Source organism: Lathamus discolor, chromosome 3 (assembly GCF_037157495.1).
Source record: "Lathamus discolor isolate bLatDis1 chromosome 3, bLatDis1.hap1, whole genome shotgun sequence".
NCBI lineage: Eukaryota > Metazoa > Chordata > Aves > Psittaciformes > Psittacidae > Lathamus > Lathamus discolor.
This window is the reverse complement of record NC_088886.1, coordinates 111024169-111048963: the sequence shown is the minus strand read 5'-3', so window position 1 is coordinate 111048963 and position 24795 is coordinate 111024169. Positions and strand designations below refer to the sequence as shown.

General features: G+C 47.2%; 1 protein-coding gene across 2 annotated transcripts; it reads right to left on the bottom strand.

Moving 5' to 3' along the window:
- Positions 1–4634: 4634 nt before the first annotated feature.
- CYTIP (cytohesin 1 interacting protein) lies at positions 4635–17527 on the bottom strand. Of its 2 annotated transcripts, XM_065671198.1 has the most exons (9): positions 17283–17527; positions 16086–16166; positions 14232–14281; positions 13856–13910; positions 11063–11165; positions 10846–10939; positions 10456–10525; positions 7515–7581; positions 4635–7005 (listed from the first exon to the last, which is right to left on the bottom strand). In XM_065671198.1, exons 1-9 carry the CDS (start codon positions 17436–17438, stop codon positions 6533–6535), a joined length of 1149 nt encoding a protein of 382 aa, XP_065527270.1. In that variant the 5' UTR covers positions 17439–17527; the 3' UTR covers positions 4635–6532. The 2 variants fall into 2 exon arrangements, with proteins under 2 accessions (XP_065527270.1, XP_065527272.1); XM_065671200.1 differs by lacking the exon at positions 16086–16166 and having other exon boundaries at positions 17283–17524.
- Positions 17528–24795: the final 7268 nt, after the last annotated feature.

Genomic DNA, 24795 nt, shown 5'->3' with positions numbered 1-24795 from the left:
GGACAGCCTCCCAGCCAGGCTCCTAATTTGAAGTCACACAAAGCTGAAAACATGGCACCAGGGTTGGCAAGCAAGCAGCCTGCTAACCTTGGAGCCACATCAACCCCCATGGGAATGGGGACAGATCCTGTCTTCATGTCCCCAGGAACCTGCCTGCCTGACTTCTTGATTGCAGGAAGATGTTGAAACAATTTTAGGTGTTTCCTGGTGCCATCTATTGGTTACACAATCGATTCTCAACAACTCACATTTTCCCAAATGAGCACCTCGTGGTCGAAGCGCGATTTGCATGAATCTATTATAAATCATTTTCCGTGTGACCTTTAGCGCAGGAAGTTTCCGTTCCAGCTATGCTTTACTAAAATTTCAGAAACAGCACCTGGGATTTCTGAGGCACAACAGGGATTTGAGAGTCGGTGAGGTAAATCATCGCTGAGCCCCAGTAATTCCAATTCATGCCAAAAATAGGAAGAGGCCGCCATGGCAGGGTGTTTGCAGAGCTCTGCAGTCTCCTCTGTCATTAACTCTCTGCTGCCCAGTTTCTGCTCCAAGCTTCCAGGAGCATCTCACGCACACGCATGGCTGCCTGGGGAGCACATGCACCACACGTGGTCACTGGAGCAGCTCTAGAGCAGAAGCCACATGAGCCGGGGTCACCATGGGAGATGCAGTGCCACCCAAAGCCAAGGCAAGATGACAGGCGTGGTGGCACCGGAGACAAATGTTCCCACAGCGGAGCACAGCCGGGAAGGATTGCATTTCACTTGAACCCCCCCTGAGAAAAACTCCTGTGAATCGTGTCAACAAAACGCAATCAAGCATTTCCATTTTGTCAGCAAGATAAATACCTTATGTTTATGAAAAGAGAAACATACCTTGGCATTTCCCTTCTATAGCGAGTTTCAGGATTTAACTTTTCATCCAGCAGAGGAATGAAAGGAAAGGCAGAAGCAGGGGTGTTCCCCTGCTGGAGCTGTGTCAGGCACTAGCCAGCCCTCACACATGCTCCTGCTTTCCCGCTGCTCCCACTGGCCATGCTTGGCTTCAGAGGGGAGTTGCAGAAGGAGCAGCATGTTTCCTCTGAAAAACAGGAATACATGCCAGAGTGATGCAACAAGGGTACGCTAGTTACAAACAATGGGCACAGGCAGAGTAATTCAAGTTTTGAGAGTGTTAAAAATAGGCAGCTGCTGCTTTCTTCCTGGCAAACACTGCGCAAGCAGCCCGAAGGGATTTATGGTGAGGGGAGAGCAGCTCCTGCCTGATGGAAGGCGTTTGCCAATGCAGGTTGTTCTCCTCTGTCTGCCCCCAGGAGCTCAGGGTCACCTGTCACCCCCAGGTCATCTCAGTGACTGAGATCATGGACGCCGCTTGGAGGCCGCAGCATCCCCAGCAGTGTTTTTAAGCAGGCAGAGTTCCTGCTTAAAAATACAGCTGGACTCGGAAAAAGGAAAAAGTAGCTGTGGGTTCTTCCCACCACAGGCAGCTATTTATAGTCAAAGCTGGGCAAAGCCAGCTCTCAGGGCTATGAAAACATTCAATTTGCACAAACCTGAGGTGGTGTCATTTCTGCCTCCAAGCTTTTGAAAAAGCAGAAGCCTGTACTGAAAAGAGCCAAACTTCACAGAACCAATTCAGGCTGCGGACCTTTCCCCAAGCAGAGCATTGCCTGAACATCCCAGCCCTCCGCTCTCCCCGACACTTCTATCTGCACTGGAGAAGCTCTTGGCTCCAGCCCACAGGTGCCACCGGTGCATCTCTTGTCTGTGCAGACCAGCATGGCCAATGGCAGCAGTGTGGCATTGCCATCCTCTGTCACGGGCCATCTGCTTTGCATCAGTTTTGCAAGGCCTCAGCACTGGGGCTTGTTGGATGGGCTCTGCCTGGGTTTCACTGGCTTGTTCTCACTGTGACGGTGATTTCTGCGGCTGACCAGGTGCCTATGGTGAGTTTGATTTACTTTTGCTTATCTGTGTGTAGCACAACCATAGCTCTACGCAGACAGCAGTAACAAGCAGCAGCTCTGTGCTGAGAGCATAGCAATAAATTCTTGGGTTTATATATGTATAAGTGGCAGGAAGGACAAACTCAGTCACCTGCAATAACTACATGCTGTGATCTTCTTTTCAATGCTACAATAGCTGGGTACAAACAGCTGCTATGCATGAAAACTTCTAAACCAGCTGCACGAGAAAGGAAATGTGAGGTGCAAAAGCAGAAATCAGCAGAGCAGAACCGCGTGTGGGAAGGCAGAAACACAGCCCTAAGAGGCATGTGGAAAAGTGGTCGCTGAAGGGATAGCCACCTGCTCTGAGCACAACTGAAAAGGAACAAAACCCAGGACATGCAGAAATATGGCTCAGACAGGGAAACACAGCAACTCCTCACATGTTTCAGCAGCTTCCAGGGCTGGACCTTTAATGCGTGGGGGGAGAGTTTTTGCAGGATAGTACAGCCTTCAAGCCAGGATAATTTTCCTCTGGATTTGAAATGCTTCCAACAGAAGCCACAATGTGCTTCATGGTTTTGTGGAAAAAAACTTCCACAGTAGAAATTCAGGCCAAGAGAGCCCGGGGGAGAAAAAAGGAAAGAGATATTGCAAAGGTCATATAAAAAGGGCAAGGCTGGCTAGATCTGGGCAAGACCAGGTTAAGCAGTTAAGAACCCTTACAGGGTCAGGCTCAGTAGCATTCAGCAAATTAATTGAAGTTTTAAGTTTACGAAGGAATTGAATTCTTTAGAGCAGCCACACTGCTTTCAGCAGTAAACTCACACCCTTATATCCACAGGGATAAGAAGGGAAAAGGTAATCCCTTGGCTGTTAGGAAATCAAGCAAACCCTTCAATGACCCCATCCATGATCAGTGAGCATACCTCCTCTGCTGAAGGTCCAGAGCACTTCTGCACACATTGGTTGGAGCCCCAGCCCTTGAACCAGTGCCACCACACCTCATTTCCTGTATGCTCACCCTCCTATGCTCATGACTCCTGTGAGGCTGAGCGGGGATCCTTTCAGACTGCTCCACGCTAGGAGATATGCCATTTTAAAAGAACTTTCTCCTTTGTTTTGCTCTCTGAGCTATTTGGCTTGCCTGTGAGCTCCTTCCTCCCCTCAGAAGGCTGAGGCACCATTGTTCTTGATGCCACTGCAGCAACCCCACGGAGCCCGCCTGTCACCCACATCCTGTTTTTGATTGTGGCCATGAACATCATGTTGTCGTCTTGTAGTGACCAAAGTGTGCTCTTCCAACTGCTGGAAAATCGTCATTTATTCAGTCTTAATCTTGTTGAATGCCCAGGCTCATTCAGCCTTTCCACACTAAAAGCAAGCATGTATCTCCTGAGATAGGACAACTTTCCAAACCAAAAGGAATCTTGCTTTGGACCACAAAGCTGCACTAATTTCTAGATGCAGCCTAAGAAAGTAGAGTTCATACAGTGTTTTAAATACCTTTTTTTCCTTCCTCTATGAATCAAGGCAGAGGATGTAGGCTGTGACCAAGGCACCCTGTCAAGCCCCACCTCTACCACTTCATCCCTACAAACTAGCTGCAATAAGCAAAAGAAGACATTAATTCAGGAGCTGGGGGGGGGGGGGGGTGGGGAAAGCAAAGCAGGCGCCGGTCAGGCTGACACGCTTCCATTGGTCTCTGCAGACCAGTCAGCCCATGCTCTCCACAACAAAGAAAAAGCTCTGGCCTGGCTCTGGTAGTGCCCTGACTTTCACCCAGGTGAAGAGTCCATAGCACCACTGAAGAAAGCTTCAACCCTCTGATCAGACATACTGGGCTAGGGATATTTTGTCTTTTGACACAAATACATACAACAGTCCTGGGTCCAAATACTGCTTGGCCAGGTAGAGAGAGAGGAGTGCTTCTGCTGGAGAGGAGCAAGCCACCATCAGCCACTCACAGCCACATGCAGCAGCGTGCCGACTCTGGCTGGCTGGAAACATCCCCATGCAGGTGATGGAGAGCACTCTTCCCTCAGTGCAGTCTGGCACCTGAAGCCAAGCGACCCAACTGCACGTGAGACTAAGTTCAAGGTTCCTTTCTAAGTGCTGAAGCTATTTGTTCTCTTTGGGGGCCTTTGACAGCCTTCACCAGATTTTCTGGTTATTCTGCCCACAGTTGCTTTCGATCACACATACATCTGCATTTAATTCCACAGTTTGTCCAAATAAAAATAATATTTCCTATTTTTTCTCTCATTTCAGCTGGTGTTACTGGCAAAGAAATGTAAAACTCTATCTTGAGACAGCAAAATCACAGGCAACAAACATGATGTCTAGCAAATGAGCCCCAGAGCCCAGGCCAGCACCTGAAATGCTCCAGCCTGGGCTGACAGGTTGGCTCTGGCTCCCTGCAGGTGTCAGACCAAAGCCCACCTCCAGGCCCAGGGGCTGGGGGATGAATGATAGCAGAGGGCTCGCAGGCTGAACTGCAGGTGTTTGGTTCAGCAGCCCAGACAGAACATCATTCCCATATGTATAAACCTCGTGAGCGGTTCTCCTGATTGCCCTTCAGCTTTCCCGGATACTTGCCGCATTACCAGCTATTTAATCCTTTTAAGAGAAATTACAGACGCCAATACGGATTCTGCTGGCTTAGCAACATTCATTAATTAGAGAACTATTGGGAACAGGTTGTTTTTATTTGGGGTTCATCTCAGAGGGAAACTATTGGATTTAGCCTGAGATTTATGAAAAGACCAGGAAATCCTGCCACAGCAGTACCCGAGTGGTAAACAGCTGCATGGTCTGCTGGGTCAAAAGATGAATGATTCATACAAGGTATTTAAATTATATTTAAAATTCTTTAAATTGTATTTGAAAAACATAATCAGGTTGCTTGGGCTGAGCAAACAGCCTATTTCCCTGCTGCCTCAGGGGGAAATGCAATTTTTCTTTTTCTTCACATTTAAGCGCTTATTTATTAAATCACTTTATATGAGCTATCAAGTCACTCTTACTGACGAAGTCTCTGCTCGTGAAGAAATGTGAACACCTAATGACCTTCCTGCCAATGCAGTGGAAGCACCAGCCCCAGGGCCATCTCCTGCGGTCCCTGGACCTCAGAGGGATCATGTCCCAGGCACAACCCTCTAAGGAGGTCCCCAGGGTACAACCTGCAACTGTCTCCAGGCACATGGCAATCCTGCTCATCCCTGAGGGAAAATCATCTGCCTTTACTTCTCTCACCTTGAAGAGGTGAGATCAATCTGAGCTATATCGTTACATCATGATAAGTGGACAAGTATGTCCTCAAATCCAGTAAAATTCCAGCCAGGCAACCAGAGCACCATGCCCTCCAGGGGTGCAGGGAGACCCCGACACTCCGGTGACTCTTGCCAGTCCAACACCTTGCAGAAAGCTCTATTTCTAGCAAGGCTGGCACCGCAGAGCTGTGCTGGGAAGTAGGAGATGCAGAGACCCATCACCCTTTGCTGGCTCCTCGCTGCCCATCCTGCGGCCTCCCACAGCAGTCACTGCCACGGCCCCCTTACCTCCCTCCCAGATCACACAGACATATGCACCTCACCGCTTTTCCCTGGGGAGTGCTCTCTCCACAGAGCTACCAGCCTGTTGGCACCTCTGCTCAATGCTGCTGGTGCTCCCCACTACACTCGTTCAACATCAGAGCTTATAAGGGGTGCATTAGTGACTGATGCACCCTGCTCTAAACACGTGGAGCTGCTCAAACCAGCAAGCACATGAACATCACCAGCTCCTTATGCACAGAGCCTGGGCTGTGTGCATGCTCAGCAGACTCCTTTCTACTTCAAATCCCTGGAGCAAGACAAGTTTGGCAAGACATGCCAAACCAGCTACTGGCAGAGATTGCAGCTGGTCCAATCACAACCAATAAACCAGTTTATTGCAGGGTTTATACAGTGGCTGCTAAGAGTGAGAAACTGACAGTAGCCAGCATTTACTCTGTAAATCTATCAGTGCTGTCAGCTCAGCTGTCCAGCAGAACCGATCCCTGCTTTGGAGACTGGGAACTGAGTTGTGGAGCTCACCCTTTCTTTTTCTTTTTACCATGGGTAAATCTCTGCCCTTCGTTTCAAAATGTTACTGCCCAGGGTCTGTCTCTGCCATATGCTCTGGCCTCTGGCCTCTTTCTAAGGGGAGCCTGTCACTCGTTTTAGTAGAAGCATTTGCTTTATTAAAGACCTTTGGAAGACTATGACTTTGGTAACAGGAAATAAATAGCTATCAATCAATGTTGCATTCAATTAAAAACTGTTATTAACACTAAACTATGCTGAGGAAGTTCTGCAAAGGTTTCTCACATTTCAGAGTCATTTTTCACGTTAATGAAGAGGTCGACAGTGTGCTCTGATTAAGAATTAAAATACTTAAAAATCCCGGAGCTTTTTAAATATCATCAGTACTGTTGTCTCGAGGACTGCCATGCAGTGCCACCACGCATCACCCACTGCGTGCCTCCACTGAGCTGCTGCCTGCGGTCCCAGGCCATGTAGCAGTCCCATGTGCAGAGCCCTGAGCATCAAAGATGGACACGCAATGTCAGACTCGACTTTCTTCCTCTTCCACCGCCCGGTGAAGGCCTGGAATGAACTTCAAAATATTCTTTCGGACACTGGGTTTCCTGCTTTTCCTCGGGAGGGTCCCAAAAGTACTGGTGCAGCTGCTGCCCTCCCAGAGTGGAGACATGGACCCGCTGCTGGCCAGGCTGATACTGCGGATCCTCCTCAGTGACGACCTCCCAGGAGCACCATCTCCATCCCTGGGGAAGAAGCAGTCATCATCCACGCTCGACTTGCGGCTCAGGCTCTCTGCAGCTGAATCCTCAAAGGCACAGCTCTGGTAGAAGCTGTCTTCACTGTCCACGGTCATTGAGCTCAGCCGGCTGTGGGAGCTGCTCTCACTGGAGAAGCGAGGCTTCACCGGAAAGAGGCGTCCTCCCGTGCTGCCGCCACTGAGCAAGCTGGCCTCTTCCAGCTCCAGTGCACCCAGCAGCGCGTTGTCATTCACCTCCCCTGAAAGCAGAAGCCAAAGAGGAGCATTATTTACCGGTGTCTGCTCAATGCTGGAGAGCAGGATGCATGTGCCATAGTGGCGCAGGGAAATGTCATGCCCAGCATCTCAGTGCAGGGAGCAGCCCCTTTCCCTCAAGGGAAGCTGTTTCCCAGCTGTGGGGTGCTCTCTGCCCCTGCCATCCCCCACATGTAGAATCAAAGTCACTCTCTAGACAACCCATAAAAAACACAAGCAAAAAAAACCTTGATAAGTCCAAATAAGAATGGATAAAATATTTGCAACCCAGAACTCATGTGAAAGAGCCTTTGGTCTGCATTAGTCAAGCAACATCCAAATTTATCACTCCCAGAAAAAAAGCTTTCCCAGGGGCAGCCCCATGCCTTCGTTTGCAGGGGAAAACGAAAGCAAATGAAAATCAGGTTAAAGAATTGCTTTTTACAGATGAGACACTGTTTCCACAGAAGAACTCATCAGCCCTGCGGTTTTCTACCCGGAAACAAGGACGTACCGTGCAGCAAGCGTTGTTCCTGTAAGAGCAGAGAGCGCAACTCCACCCATTTCTGCTGCAGACTTTGCTGTGGAGGAGGAAGAGGGCTCTGTCATTCATACATGTTTGCACAAGCATAAAACACTTGTAAAGAAAACGATTTAGAAAGTACAGGTGCTACAGGCAGCACTTGTTATGTCCCTTTTTTCACAGAGACAACTTTCCCGGAGTTTAACAAATTTCTCCACAGTCCACTCATATCCTGGGTGCTCAGTGAGGTGCTGTACACATCTGATTCGAAAAGAAGCAGTCTGAAATCTGTAGAGCGTGATGCTTGCCTTCAGCCAGCACAGGACAGGCTCTGCAGCCCACCCTCCTCTAGCCCTCTACAGCTCTGGAACCCACTAGCCACGAACGGGCGCCCCGCTCCTCATTCCTGGATCCTGCAGTGCAGCGTGGGGATAGCCCAGCTAACCATCCCAGCCTCGTGTTAGGGTAACACCACCCTGTGCATATCCAACCTAATGCCATCCAACACAGTAATATTTTTCCTTCCCTCTGTTGCAGATCAACTTTTGATGTAAAACCAAACTATTGAATAGTTAAAGAAATAACAACAACTGATGAGCCTCTCTGCCTGGAGACAGTCGCAGTAGGTACTTCCCCAGTAACCTGCCTGAACCTGCTGCACCTCAGACGTTCAGCCGGACAGGCTGCCAAATCACACACTTGTACACCCAAACTGACCAGACCTGCATGGGGAATCCTGTCAGCACTTTCACTTTTTTTTTCCCTCACTTTGGAAAAATCAAACACACAATGAAAACCCCAGCCCAGCACCAGGGTGGTAATGTACTGGGATGCCCTGTGGGAAAGCCTGCAAAACAGGAGCAGTGACCGCTTTTGAGGGGAACTAGTCCAAGGTCTGCTCTTACAATCTCTACACAATGTTGAATACAGTAGGTTTTAGAAGTTTGTAATTCAGAGACCTAGGAAATTGCATGTAAGAGATGCTTGTGCAACTGCATGTCCAAGCCTATGGTGATGCCTTGTACTCACAGGCACATCGCCGTCTCACTGCGGTTACAGGGGTTTGCAACAACAGGGCACACCCTTCAGTAAGGCACTAGAGACAGTGACAAACAGAATTAGATCCTTTCCACTGCAGCACACCGATGTAAGAGCACAGGGTCAGGCTCACGCCCTATTTTACTCCGTAGCAACACTTGTTGCAGAGGTTTGGCATTTCTGGGAACCAGATGTTTTGTAAAAGCTTCCTTCTTGAAATAGAACCATTCACAGCAGATTTTGAGATTTTGGCTTTATGATTTCCCTGTAAATGTATGGGCAGGAATGGCCAATTTCTGGTGACTTTACTGGATATTTCATCCAGATTTACAAGGGACCAGACTTAACGACTTGCCATGGAGTACTGACCATGGCCAGGTTGGAAGCATCCTGCTGCTGTGTTCTTATTAGCACAGTGATGAATGCTCTGGCTCTGGGTTCTTTCTTGCCATGTCTGGACTAGCCATCCAGCTGGTCAGTCCCAGCATCTCCAAACACCTCCAGGCTCCAGGGATGTGGCCACATAGAGTTCCACGCAAGGCCAGCATGGCGCCTGCAGTCACACCAGCCTCCCAATGCCTCCCACCTCACCGGACACACTGGGCATGCAGGGGTTTGTCCCAGCCCCACAGGGAGCAGCAGCACTGCCTCCAAGCTCAGCTCTCCCAGCTGTTCACACCAGCCAAGACCCCAGAGCCCCCTACCTCCCACTGGTCAGTTTTACCTCCTTCAGAGAGAAAATAACAGCTGTCTGCCAAGGAGCAATGCCTAAAACCATTGTAGCCATTTCCAAAAGCATCCTCCATAGTGCCCATCAGTTTAACAAGCCTTGGAGGGGAAACTGAGCTCATTGAGGTCTCACCCGGATCTCCTCACCCCTGCCCATCATCTGGGCTGATGTGATGACGACCAAGATATTGCCTGGACAGCCAGACACTGACCTCAGCATCCCCCAGCCACAGACTAGTGAAGGCTGGGAAGAATCCATCCTTTCCTCACCCTCCAGCCCCACAACTAATGCTTGCTCATCTGCAGCATCAGTGTCATGCAGCGAATTACAACACATGGTGCTGTACTGTTATAAATGCAGTGCAAACCAATTAAATAGACAATTAAATAGACATTGTTTTAAACATGCTAAATGCTAAATATGAAATTGCCCCCGTGGCAGGACTTACATTTTATAGACAATGGCACACATGGCAAACTGTCCCTGCTGCTCAGCTCTGGCAAGCCTAGCCCATTTGGCACGAGGCTTATTCTAGCCAGAGTAATTTTTAATGAACTTTTTAAAGTACCATACTCCTGTGTGCAGAGTTTGGCATAGAGTCACCATAAGGAAAAATCCCTCACTCAGGTCAACCAAGTCCCAGCTTTGGAAAGCCCTTGGCCCCTGCAGTGCTGTGGCTGCAGTGGGGTGAGCAGAGAGGCATGCTGGGTCACTGGCACCCAAAAACCTATTGCCAGCCTGGCTGCCTCAGACTCAGCTGGGAGAAGAGAGGTTCTACAAGTCAGAGGTGCCATCAGCATGCTGTCCCTGAAGAGCCTGGGCTCTGCTTGGGAAAGCCTGCCTTCCCTTTCTGCTAAGTACAGAGGATATTAAAACACGCTGTTCTGTTCTTACGGAGGAAGCTTGCCTACCAGCTGGGCACAGCTGAGACACAGGCAGAAATGGAAATATTTAGAGAGCTACAGAAATTACTGTCAGGGAAAATATTACCAAAAAACTATACAGAAAATACTATAGGGACTGTGGCTTGGGGTGCTGGTGACAGGGGACACATGGGTGTTTGTCCCCTGCCAGGACACCTAGCCCCATGGACCTACCTCTATTAGCAGTGAAACACAACAGGCCTCTGCATTCAACAACAGATCAACTAATTAATTACATTACCTTCAGTAGCTGCAGCTTGGTCTCGAGCTCCATCTTCCGCACAAACATGGCCCCATTGACAGTCTCTAACCTGTGAAGAGCAGGCAATGTTGGCACTGAAGTGGAGAGGAGCATTGAGCCATGTACCACCACGCACTGCAGAGCATGGGGCCATGGGGTGCTCAGGAAGCAGCTGCACGTGGGGACAGGGAGCACCCCACATGCTGAACCCTCTCCTCTGTGGCTGTCTTCAGCCCTCACATGCAACAGAAGTGTGGCTCTGCACAAACAGACTCACAGCGACTGCAGCCTCTGAGACAGCAGAGGACTGCAGGGGGGCACCAGAAGCTTTCTTGCCTTGCAGCTGGAGAGTCTTTTAAGCTAAAAACCATTTGAAGGAGAGATGCTTACCTTAAATAGTTCCCTGAAGACTTTATCAAGTCCACTATTTGCTTGTGACTGTAGCCATCAGTGTTCACACCGTTGATACTGGCAAGGATATCACCTGTTAGAGATGCACAGAAGAAAAATTAGCACATGCATGCCTTCCACATGCTCTACAACAAAAGTTAAGTGGGAGGGAAGCAAGGTAAGGCCACCACAGCAGGAAAACAACATGAATAGTTACCAGTTTGAAGGCCAGAAAGATAGGCAGGACTTTCTTCTTGAATTTTGCAGACACAAGTGCACACCTCCAGGGAGTAATCATTTTGGTTTGGAAATCTTATAGTCTGTTAATACCAAAGTGACAGTTACCAATATAAAAGCCATGAAAATAACTTAAAAATCAATATTCTTTTTTACACGTTTTTGAAATGAGAAGTCTGCGATGAGCAGGCTGTATTATCATGCAAGTGCAAACAGCAGAATGTTATAACCTAACAATTAGAAATTGCATTATTACGGTAGAGAACAGCAGACACCTGAAAGATACCTGAGTGACTTTGCAAAAAAAAAACCCCAAGCTTTTAAAGCAAGCTGGTTATTCAGTATCAAAAACTCAGTAACTTCAGTCAAGAATATCTGTTAGCATAGATGCAGATTGCTTTCTGGAAGGATATTTCATGTTCTCAGCCACAGCATGGCAGGATGTGACTCGGGCTTTCAAGTGATCGACTCCTACTCATTGTGAATGCTGCATGAAGCCAACTGGTCCTTCCAGATCGATCTATTCACAATAGGGCAACTGAAAACCAGGAAAAGTTGAACCTACTTTTGCTCTTTCGGCCTCTTAAAGTCATTACCCACATCACCACACCGTCTCAAAAGTGCTTTTTGTTATTGACTTATGCATTTCAATATACATCAAGTAATCCTAAGTATAAATCTATCATGCGATTATCAGTGCTGACGTATTTAGAAAAATGCAGAAGTAGGCAATGCAACCTGACCAGATCTTGCAGACAGGAAATGTCTTCTTGGTTACATGCAGGTATCAGTATTTAGCCACATCTTCTTACCAAAATTTAAGAGTGAAGCTCAACTTCCTGAAAACCTGACAGCCACATCTAACCCCAATATAAGAAGTCATGTCAGATTCCCAAATTACTCAATCAGTACGGAACAAATAGGGACGAAGGCTGGCTGAGTTCAGAGCTTATCTGCCCAAATCACACCATCACAGTGATATCAGCCCTTGGACCAATAATTAAACTTTTGGATAAATTAAGAACACCAAGTCAAACATGAGGGTCTCGGAGGACATGCAGCTGCAGGTCACCCTCACCTACCAGTCTGAAAGATTGGGCCAGCTTGAGCGATACGAGGGGACGAGCAGGGTGGGATTCATCACACCTAATTGGAGAGTCTGGACAGAGGTGTCAGGATGTCCCCACAAGAGCCACCAGGAGAGGCGGGCATCTCTGGGGTGTGATTGATGGCCCTAAGAGAAGCACTCCAGGAGAATGGACTTCCCTCCCATGTGTGCCTTCTCCTCTTAGACTGCAGAAGCTGGCTGGGCTGTGGTTTTGGATGGCACACCTAACTTTTAAACGGCTGCAGAGGAGGGGAGAGACCAGCTACCAGAGTGTCCACTCTGCAAGCACTTTGGGTGTTTTGGGAGCCGCACCCAGGCGCTGATCCACAAGTGGGAAGTAGAAGAAGTGATAACACGCGAGAAACTCTGGCATTTGGCCATCACTGCAGTTCTCATGAGCTCCCTGCAGATGGTAGACCTAAAGTTTCACATCATCTTATTGTGGTTTGCCTAATTTTAACTTGTAGTAATGAAATTACAGCCTCTAAATAATGGCTAATCCTTAGTATCAGACAAACGCTGCCTTTGCATAGCCTGGACTTTCCAGAGAACTGCTCATGCTGAATGTTCAGGAAGAAAATGTGCCAAGAACAATTATTTTTAATCAGAATGTCACATATAATGAAAATCTGCCCTGACAATTTATACAAAAGCCCAATAATTGACTCAATTATCCTCCCTTCTGAAAGCTCTCCACTGTTCACGAGCTGAACGCTTACCCACTCATTAGTCACAGAAACAAATTTGAAAAAGTTAAGCTTTTCCTAATACACTAATTTCACTAAAAATACTGTTTTCTCTTTGTGCACAGATACAGGCAAGCACTCCGAAGATGCCCTGCTGCCACGGTGATCAAAACACAGAGGTGACATAGGAGGATCTCTCCAAACGTGCTCCTGCCTGCAGGTCCCACCGGCAGGCAGAGCTCTTTGGCATTGCTACTACCCGCTGCTCCCAAAACTTCATCGTTTTATTCCTGAGGTTATCTTTTATTCATAACCAGGATTTTATCAGGTTTACTGATCTGAGAGTTACCTTTCTCACAAAAATCTACAGAACAAAAATCTCCCATTAGCAGTGCTCCTGATAAGATTCTGGTTTTCCTGTGCAATGATTTACTGACTTCTACATCTAACAGAACTCCTTCCTATATGACTTGGCACTCAAAAACTGATGCTTAGCAGTTATTTATTAAAAAACATACCAATACCATACATCTACTTTGAAAATAAGTATGCCTATATATCTTAAAGGAGGTAGTAAAAAGCTACTAGAAGGTATTTTTTTAAGAGAGAGGTTTTTGGATGTCTCTTTATATTAAAATAGTCTCATATACAATTCTTCTAAAAATACTCATTTATGGAACTAAGAAGTCATTGCCGTTGCCTCATACTTGGATTTGGATGAGATTTCTCCTACATTCAACACTTTGACTTGTGAGAAGGCCAGAAATCCTCATCTGTGACCTTTGCTGTGAAAACAAAACCGAACTTGGAAATGCATCCTAGTTCTGTGTTGTTGCTGTAAGCTCTTCAGATTTCATGAGGAGCTGGCAGATACCTTTCTCTGCTTTATGCTGTCTTAACCTAATTTTGAGGATGTGACACTTGAGAGTTTGCAGCATATTTTATTTTTAGATGAATTAGCTTATCATTTAAGTCTTACCTGGATTTCAAACCCAAATGCCTCTTTATCGTTTTTCAATATAGCAACAAGGTGTCTGTAAGAAGAATGAACAGAATTCCAAATGAATGCCAGGTTGCCACTTCATGCACTCCATATTTCCAACCAAAATAAACATTGCCCACCCTTGTGCTAGCAGGGTGTCATCATACCTTTCTTCAGATGTTGCAGTGGTGGTGCTTGCTCTTTCCTTACTCAGACTAAATGTCAACAGTTTGACTTGCACATCCCAGGTGCTGGTACCACTCTTTGCCCTGTGCCCTTATCCCACTAGGGCAGCTAAATGGGAAGATTCCCAAAACACACATTTCATGTAGAATAAGTAAATAACAGTGATTATAGAGGAATATCATCATACCTTTGTGGCCTGGAGGAGTCACCCAAAGAGCTGGATCTGGCTAAGGCAAGCTGTAATTAGAAATGGGAATAAAAAGGGGTCAGTAGGCTCATGGTTCTTTGAGGCACATGGCTAAAATCAGTAGTTTAGAAGAAAACTAAAACTAGCTGCTGGCTTCCCACCCCCAGCTTGTACCAACACAGCCTCCCCCTCGGTCAAATGAGAACTTAAACTTTGAGATAGGGAGGAAAAGCAGCATGGTCCAGGATTCAAGACAGCTTCTCATCATGCTCAAAGCCACCTGTTAGATGCTGATGGCAAGCTCAGCCGAGCACAGCAGGGATTCAGCAGCCAACAGCAACGACCTCCAGGTCCACAAACCTTGGAAAAAGGTGCTCCCTCCTGCCCAAGAAGACTTCCTTCACCCTACCATTCCTTTCCAAGTGAGTTAGAGAACAATTTCAAGCCATAACAGGTCTGACATAAATGTCCACGGAGGATGTTTAACTAATATTGCTGTAAGACAAAGTATTAACTGCAACACATTCTGATGTGAAGGATTGCATTAACTGGCACGAGGAAGATTAAGGAATTCATGTTTGTTTTTATTATGTTGGAAATTAAGCCCTGAAAAACTGGCTATAGCTCAGTTTTTCTTATTTTCCTGAACTTTTTAAATACAAAATTTAGTGTTTCCAAAAATAAAGCTAAAACAAAACGAACATGGGTACTCTTAGTAAATCAGGATATTGTTTCAGTTGTTCACCTCCAGAAAACATCTGGGCATCCTCACTGGCAGATGGTAATGCAGTACCTGTTCCAACTTCATTAGAAAACTGCTCACTAGCTATCCAATCTTCCCTGCAATAAGTTAAAATTGACAGCTGCCCTACCACCAGGCAACATAAAGTAAAGAAACACAAGGCTTTTCTCGTGCAGTGGTGATAATTTCAGGTTGAATCTGACATCAAAAATGCTTGGAGCAGAAAACTCTTCCCCGGAGTGCTGGAGATGTAATTTCTGAGGACTCCAGAATTGGGGCAGACAAGAGGCACAACCACTCAAGAAACCCCTGCATCCAACAGGGCATCAGAGATGGACCTTCCACTGGTTCTAGCAATGTCAACAATGCTCTTGTCTTATTTTGCACACTTAAAAAAACAAACAAACAAAATGAACAGGAAGAAAAATAAATAATACAAAAAAACCCAACCCAAAACACACTATATAGCAGCCCCGTGTTTTCAAATAACAGAAGGAATATTCCTTCTTCACAATTCAGCTTGTTGTACTGCAGTGCACCACATGGAGTAAGGGGTCAGCCAGCGCTGCAGCATGGCATGTGGCCATCCTGTGCCATGGGCTGCTACCTCCTCAGGGGTGCACAGGCACTCTTGCTCTTGGGGCAGGCTGATGGGCACACAGCACCAGAGCATCTTTCCAACAGTAGGAGCCCTGCAAAACGCTGAAATGGGTGAGGCTCCAAGATTCTGGAAAGCAGGGATTGCCGTCATTCCCATTACTGCTATAACTATTATCTCTAAAGCGCCCAAATCACATCTCTATTATACTAGGACCTCACCTTCCTTTTATACCTTCCCACTAAAAATCTGTGGGCATTTATAAAGTTATCACTTGTCAGAAAAGGCAGAAAGCACACAGAAATTAACGTAGCTGCAGACAATTTTCTCTGCAGTTTCTTGTGGCAGTTGCACAGCATTTCTGAGCCAATTGGTGCATGGTCATGGCAACAAGTATCTAGGATTCCTGCTTCAAGGAAGGTAGATCTGTGCCTGAAGAATTCTCTGGAGAAAGCGAGGATCAGTGTTAAACATTGATTTTTCCCATAAAAATGAAACACGAATAAGGAATTACATTATCCCCGAAATGATTGTAGTCTATGCAGCCACACATCTTGGGCTTCAGCAGTATAAAATGATGCCACAGCATGACCACCTATAGAAACATATGTTCACTTGTTGAAAGAAAAGAAGAGGAGGGAGAGACCACATGTGTAATATAAACTGCACACCAGGTGAAACAGCTAATTGCAGGCCAGCGAGCATTAGGTACATATGGTCTGTGCAGACCAGTTGTCAGGCCTGATACCCGTGTTGTAAGTCATCTTTAGCAAACACAGCAGTGTCACAGCCATTACTGCCAGCTTCCCCTTGCACCAGCAGCAATTGCTGCACAAAGGGCTACTCCTTTGCAGCTGTGGGGGCTGGATGCTACCCAGCAGTGGCGTTCCCAAGGTTAGTTTGGCTCTGGCTTTCCTTTATCTCCCCACACTTGTACAAAGAAAAGGATTAAGTGTGTTTCCTTTACTGAACAAAGCCTTAAGTGCACAGATACTATGTACCAGTTTTCTAATAGTACTTCCAGATTACAATGTGTCTCAAACGTTTCCTATTTAGGTTCCTTCGTGCTAGACAAATAGACCAAAGATGGAATTGCTCACCTGGCAATTTAGAGCAACAGCAAGAGAGAGTTTAGTGGAACTCCAGCTGCAAACAGAAATATACTGTTCTGGAGGAAAAGCCCGGATGCCAGAGACAGCCCAACCAGTCCAACCGTTGTAGCAAAATACTCCAAAAGCCAGATGGAAATAACTCAGGTGCTTTCTGTCAGCACTGCAGCACAAAGGGCAGTCCAGCCAGGCTGCTATACTGAAGTAAATGCAGTTTAAAGGAACTCCTGGACAGCAAGAGCCTATTTTGACTCGCAGTGCTGTTGTAAACAGAGAAGAAATACAGCCAGGGCAGATCTCAGCGGCAAAAGCGTTTCATGCGCCCAAGCCCCTGCGGGCAGAACACTTCTTTGCTTGCTCCTCTCAAGAGCTTCCCACACTGCCGAAGCTGAAAAGATTTTTTTGCAATCCCCAAACCAGCTAGGCTAAAGGTGTCTGGTGGTGATCCTTCTAGCACCCTGACACCAGGAGCCACTGTGAACCTGTGCTGTCACTTGGGGAAACTGGCACTTTTCTGCTGGTACCTGCAGGCACAGGCAGAAAGCGGCTTTCCAGGCTGGAAGGAGCCACCACCCTCCCAGCACATGGGAACAACCCCGTACCTGCTTGCGCCCGCGGGGCAGTGTCCCCACTGTGTTGGCCAGGAGCTGGATCCTCCTGTTGTCCATTGGCAGAGCCTGCTCCCCCCCAGCAGGGTCAGCACTGAAGCCTATGAAGTTGGCGTTATGGTTTTGCTGATTGAGCCACCTTAGAGCCATGTTGGTGGAAGGTCATTTAAAACAGCATTGCTAAATGCTGCAGCATGGCTGAGGAAACTAAAATACACTCACCCCTCCGTGATCAAAAAGTATAAGACCGGAAAGCCAGCCACGTGACTTGTGGTTTAGGTGCATGTTACATAAATCTCTTTGAGCAAGTCACCAGGGCACTTGGTATGTGTTGTGCTCATAGGAGAGTTAAGAATTAGGTTTGGCAGTTAAAGAAATCTGCTTAGTTTTTCCATTCTTGCACACAGTTCTCACCAAACAGCTTCTTCTCTCTGCAATGATTTGTCCTTAAAGCATTACTTGCTTCAGACACTTGCCTGCATTCCAGTTGTTCATTCTCCCACTTGCTTGGCATCGCCTGCATTGCTCAAATTACCTTTGTGAAAGATGGGAAAATAATGCTTTCTTTGGATAATGGTGTTAGTGCATGACTTTCCAGCCACAGAGAGGAAAGCAAGAACTGAAAGCCACAGACTGAGAGCAGGAGCTGAAAACACTGCAGAGCAAGGGCAGAGCAATGTCTGCAGCTTGCATTTTGGTAGGGAGCAATGGCTTACTCAACAAAGCAGTTTTGGGAGCAAACACCAAAGTAAGTGCAGGGTCTGAAGAATCTGGGTCTGAACATGAGGATCTGAACATGAGGAGCTGCCACAGAACAGCCATGGACAGGCATGGTGCCAGGGGGAGCCTTGCCTAAATGTCATCCTTGCATCTCCCTTGGCTGGCCAGGGCTAGGGGAGGATGATGGGAGCTGCAGGAAGGCAGCTGCACTGTGCCTGGCCAGGCGCATGCACTGAGGCCATCGGGGCAGGCAGGTGGGGTGACACCCCAGGGACACCGGTGACACCCCAGGGACCTTCTGATGCACACCTCATTTGCACACCTGCTTGGCATGCTGTGCCAGCAGCCAGGGAGCTGAGCCGTCCAGCCCCCTGGAGCAGAGCGATCCCAACCGGGATCTTGCCCTGGTCTGCACACGCCAGAGCATGGACTGACACATGTGGCAAGCTGTTGCTCTAAAACCAAGTTTTCTTACAGGGGGTTCCTCTCTTCCAAAGGATTTTGTCCCAGCAGCAAACTCATTTGGGAGGTTTCATCACATTGAGGATTTTTTGCTGGGTTGCTTTTTCATTCCGGTTATCGTCTGACAGCCTTGCCTGCTGTCAGTGGCCAGGAGCAGCCACTGAGAGAGGCTGGACATCCTGATGGAACTCATCTGAAACACACTGACATATTTTGTTGGGTCAGCTGGACAAATACTGAGGACTCTACAAAGGAACCAGAGTTTTTCACAACTAACCTTAGCCGGCATTTGAACCTTCGCAAGGGAAAAGCGTGGCTATTGCTGCCAAAACAGAAAAGTAATAAAAACATACAAGTTACATTCCTTTTTCTCAGTAGAGACTTTTTTTGCACCTTTATGAAGTATTGCTACACGCAGTAGTAGGAGACCCACCTCCCAGAGAGAGGGGCACCGTGGGGAGAGGGCAGTTCAGTTTTGTCTCTGCTAACCTTGTGGAATGCCAATGCAGTCTGTTGTGTGCTGTCACAACAGATTAATTCAGAGGTGATTCGCATGCCTTTTAGAGTGCTCTGCCCCTACAAGTGGTGATGGAGGAGGTGCAGGGATGGGTGTCCAGCTGTGACCAAGAGTGCTCACCCACAGGAAAGATAACAGCTTCTATGTAAGGGACTGTGGAAAGCAGAACAAGTCTGTAAAATTAGCATAATTTTAAAAAAGAAACCTGTGTCTCCTCTTATGTTGGAAACAAGTCTGGTTTTGGACTGCAGAGCACTATAGATCACATCACGACCTTGGCAGAAACTCAGCGTTAGTCAAACAATGAACACAGTGGGATGGGACATTCAACTAAAAGGAACATAAAATTTAACTCCTAGGAGTTATATAACACAGAGGTTTTTTGTTTGCCTTTTTGTTTTTTGCACAGCTGATTTTAATCCTATTTCTGACTCACTAAGTTTATTTTCTTACTACCACTCACCCAGCCCTTACTGCGTCCCCTCTTCAGGGAGGAGCTGCCTTCTCCCTCGCTCCCCGCACCACTGGTCAGCACACGTCCCATGACAGCACCCACACAGGAGAGCCACCAGCTGCTCCTCCCACAGAAGCAGGATCCGCATCTATCCCCACATCCTTCTAGCTGCCCTGCCATGCCCAAAAGGACAGCATGTTTCACACACATTTCAAAGTGCTTGGACTGTTTTCTTGGTAAAGATCTCCCTCACCTTTTTTTTTTTTGCTCTTGTGATACCTCATCTTGCCATCAGACGAAATTCCCAGTAATTTTAGGAGCAAAGTGAAATATTCTATAAGAATGATAGCTATGTGCAATTGAAAAATACTGTATCACTTCAGAAATGGTCAGCGCTGGAGAAGAGATCTGAAATTGCTTGGCAAAGGCACAGAGTCACCCACATCCCCAGCAGAGATGCCTCATCTGTCTGCTCATTGTAGTCCACCTTGACCAGTCCTGCCTTGGCACGGCTTGCAGATCCTGGGGGTCAGAAAAAATAGCACACCCCTCCCTGTGCAGGGCAGGGGTGCACGGCCTCCCAGGCAAGGTGAGCTCTGAGCTGAAACCTGTCCCTTGAGACCATCCCACCACCATCCCTGCCCTGGTTTCAGCTGTAACAGTCATTTTTTAACGAGAATTGAACTTTTGCTACATTGCTGTCATCTCACAAAAGATTTTAAGGAAAAACAAAATCACAAATTTTCAAGAAAAAGGAATTTTTGCAGAATTGGGCTCTACCAGTCACCACCAGTGACTGCTGGGGACCCTGTCTGGGTGCAGTTTCACTGCTGCTGGGGAAACCAGCTGCTGGCCACCCAAAGCAGCCAAAGAACAGACCTTGATGTCTCCTGCAGCCTGCTAGACTCTCCTTTGCCTCCCTCCTCTGTGGGTTTCTTCAGCTGAATGTGTGCACGTATACTGGCTTTAGAAGTGGGGTTTCCTGCCAACCCAAAAAGAAAGGCTGCTGGCAGACCAGCACTTCTGCTTCCTGACACCCAACTTGTAGCCTGACAAATGCCAGATAAAACCCCCATTTTGCAGGAGGTATTGGTGATACAGCAGGCAGGAAAACAGTATCTTCCTCTTTTGAAGAAGTATTGGCAATGCTTTGGGATAAGTAATGAAAGGGGGGTTGGATTTGTTCTTATCCCATAGCAGTCCTGATGCCTTGATGCGGATGGCTTCTAACTCCCCCAGGCCTTTGCACACGGTTGAGTGTTTATGTGAAGGATGTTGCCTACCTGTGCCTTCCCAGGGATCTTGAGGAACATTGTTTCTTTCCTCAGCTAAAGGCTGGGTTAACCAGTTTGAAATAGGGCCACTGGAATAATTTTATATTTGGCAGGTATCTGCAATTGAAAAAAAAAATGAAACATAATCTGATCCAAACTCAAATTATTTCAATCTATTGGTGCTATCAGCATCATTGAAGTTCGTATTTCTCCCACATGCTCTGTCCTCCTGGTGCTCAGGAAGACATTTGCTGGAGCAGAAGAGCTCCTAGTGCCAGGAAAATGTTGGCATGGGGCTTACCCCGCTCCAGAGGATCCGCTCATTACCCTGCATTCCTGAAGCATTGGTACATTCCCATCTTAAATACTCATCCCTCAAAAGCTCAGCATCTTGCAACAGGGGAACCTGTCAGAAGATACCTGATCCACATAGCTGGAGGGTTTATGGCTGACATGGATGAGTCCCTGCGGTCCCTGTCCCTCTCCTGGCAGACCGACAGGGGCAGAGGTACGCTGCATGTCACAGCAGCACCCCAGGGATGGTTTGACATATCTGTCCTTTGCCTCTGAGATGAGGAATGAATGTCTGGGCAGATCAGCGGGGAACCCCTCTGGGTTAAGAGAGCGGCACTGACCTTTCCCACAGTTTCTCTCTCACTTGCCTCTGCCATGGTACTTGTTCAGGGGATAAAAAAGAGTTAAAAAAGTAATGCACAACAGGGAGAAAACTCTCTCCTTTTCCCTGAGAGCAGTAAGCTGTGCCTCAGGGGTGGCGTCTGCTTACTTGCTAAAGCATGCTGTGTAATGTGGTGATGGTGGTGACTCAAAGCCTCTTCCTCTTTTCCTGCCCACAATCACCCTGCTAAGTGCCTTTGAAAACAAACAAAATGCATTTCAGTTCCTCAGGCAACCCTCGTTTACTTTTCTGAAACTGAGTGACTCATCTCCAGCCATGCTGAGAGGAGAAACAAATAAAATCTCCCACCAGAGCAAAAAGCGGGGCCTTTGAGGCTCTTCAGACAAGTCAGCTCAGTGCTAAACTCCCAAAGTATACACAATGACATACAGGTGCCAGGCAGCACTGCCGCTAATGTCTGTCTTGCACATTAAACCTCTCTAACAGGCTGTTACTGTTGGCAGAGCAGCAATATGGTGCCATGAGCACACCATCTTTCCATCCCTCAGATCTCCTCCAGTGTGCCCACGGTGCTGATGCATTCTGGGCAGACACAAACTCAGGGAAGGCTGATGAAGAAAGGAAGAGCAGAGAAAACATATTGCCAGGACTCTCCTTTCCTCCTACCTGTTTCTGTGGAATGAAAGCAGAAAATCTTCATCTTCCATCCTCAGACCCAGGACAGCTGCTTCTTTGCTCTTCCATGGGGATCTAGTCCTTGGTCAATCTGCATCTCTGCCCCTCCAGTCCCAGAGCTCCCAGGCTCTTTACAGGCATCCCAGTTCCCAAAAGTATTTCCAGCACTGATGTCTGCAGAGGAGCTCCGTCACACATCAGTGCAGACCCCAGCCTCTCCAGCACTTCCCAGGAGCAGCACTGCTCCATAACGGACCTCAGGCACCGTAGGCTTTGCTCTTCCCCACCACCCTGCAACAGCTCCGACTCATGCTCTCAGCCCTGGATTCAGGGCACAGAACCCTCCTGAAGGACCACAACCCTGAGACACCTTTGGGATACTTCAAGTAGCTGCTGCTTGATTGCAACATTATCTGTCAAATCAAGCTTGCTGCTTTCTCAGTGTTGCTGCTTCCATAGGTTGGACTTGGCTTCCCAAGCACTTTCAGCTTCTGCTCTAACCATTTTTCCTTTTCTTTATACAGCCTGTGTGAACTGCAAATTTCTAGCTGTTGTGAAAGGAAACCAAAACTGTCGTGACACTGAGGGACTGGTTTTGCATTTAAATAATTGGATGGATGTCCACAGACTTAGAAAGGATTTTCATTTAATGAAAAGAGAACTGGGCTCTTCAGTGATCTTGCTGAAAATGCAACCCATGGATGTTCCTGCAAGTTGGTCTAATGTGAATAACTGCGTATCTTGTGAGACAGACTCATAAGAGTGCAAAACCCCTCTTTGAGACTGTGATGAAATCTGCCACATGGTTTCAAACAGTCTCTATATTTTTAGAATGAGGTTTTGTATTGTTACACTTTCATGTAGGCAAACCACGCAAGCTGGTTTAAGTAGCTAGTCCTTCCTGCTACCAACTTTTCCACTTGATAAGTAGCTGGTAAACCATGTGATGACTCAGAATAACGGTTTGAGTACTCAAATGAGTATCACCCCACAGGTCTGTCAGCATAGCTGCTGATCTACCCCGTGTGCTTTTCTCTGCTTTCCTAGCATTTTTTCCGGAATACCAAGTTATGAACTATGGGGCTGATTTTGAAGAAATCTTGAACCACAGACCTCTTGCTGAGGGTTGGAACTGTCCGGAAAGTTTAGATTCGTGACCCCTACATAACCTGAGTTTCTGATTCTGTATTAGGTTTTCAAACATTCATGAAGTGTAAAATGACAATCCCAAGCAATGATCTTGGTGACTCATTTATAGCCAGTAAATTGCCAGCACTTCCCATTTAACTTACCAGTGAAATCAGAAAGGGGATTTTTGTAATGAATCAAACATGAGAAGCAATACAGGAATATACCGGATAGATACCTGTGCAGCTTAGCAGCTCTACCCCCTCTCAGGAGCAGGTAGAGGGCACCCTGCTGCATGTATACACAATAATATGTATAACTGCTTGTTTGTGATGGAAGATACTCAGACAACTGCAGTACCACTGAGTTGTAGCATCCTATTTAAACTGCTGTCTCATGGAAAGATAATTTTCATCTGTGTCCATCTTCTTTGTTATTCAAAATAATCTCAAAAAGGTTTAAAATTAAGTAGATTTTAGTATTTCAAATGTTTAAATGAGTAGACTTCAGTATTACGTTCCCCCACACACTACAAAAACTCAAGTGAGTATCAATTTGATCTCAAATTTTCCCATAGTTTTGCTAGCATTGAGACACCAGTCAGACCAAATCCCCCCTGCAATGCGTTTTTGTAAATTACAGCTTCTCTCAGTCCAGCCCAGAGGAGAATGAAACAAATCACGTAAACTTTGTTTTACCTGAAGCCTGTTGCCATTCTGCACCCTCACCAGCACAACCAAGAACACAGCGGCTTCATGGAGCTGTTTGCCCATGCTCTGCTCCTGCAGAGGTTCCTTCATCCGCGAGAGGGCCTGAAGTGTCAGCACACCCAATTTTACCTCCTGGGATTTGTTCTCTGTTTCACTGGAAATAAATTCCCAGAGGGCAAAGATGGGTGCTCCTGCTAGGGCAGTGCTGTGAAACAAGAGTGCTTCCCAGGAGGGAAGTTCAACCATGCCAAGTGCAGAGTCCTACACCTGGATAAGGGCAATCCCAGGCACAGCTACAGGTTGGATGGAGAAGAGATTCAGAGCAGCCCTGCGGAGAAGGACTCGGGGGTGCTGGTCGATGAGAAAATGAACATGGGCCGGCTTCAGTGTGCGCTCACAGCCCAGAAAGCCAACTGTATCCTGGGCTGCATCAAAAGCAGCGTGACCAGCAGGTCGAAGGAGGTGATCCTGCCCCTCTGCTCTTGTGAGACCTCACCTGCAGTATTGTGTGCAGTTCTGGTGTCCTCAACATAAAAAGGGCATGGAACTGCTGGAACAAGTCCAGAGGAGGGCCACGAGGATGATCAGGGGACTGGAGCACCTTCTGTATGAAGACAGGCTGAGAAAGTTGGGGCTGTTCAGGAGAAGAGAAGGCTGCGTGGGGACCTCATAGCAGCCTTCCAGTATTTGAAGGGGGGGTATAAGGATGCTGGAGAGGGACTCTTCATTAGGGACTGTCGTGATAGGACAAGGGGTAACGGGTTCAAACCTGAACAGGGGGAGTTTAGGTTAGATCTAACGAAGAAGTTTTGTCATGGTTTAAGCCCAGCCGGTAACTCAGAACCATGCAGCCGCTCACTCACTCCCCGCATTCTTCCCCCTGCCCTGCTCCTGGAGGGCTGGGGAGGAGAATCAGAAGAATGTAAATCC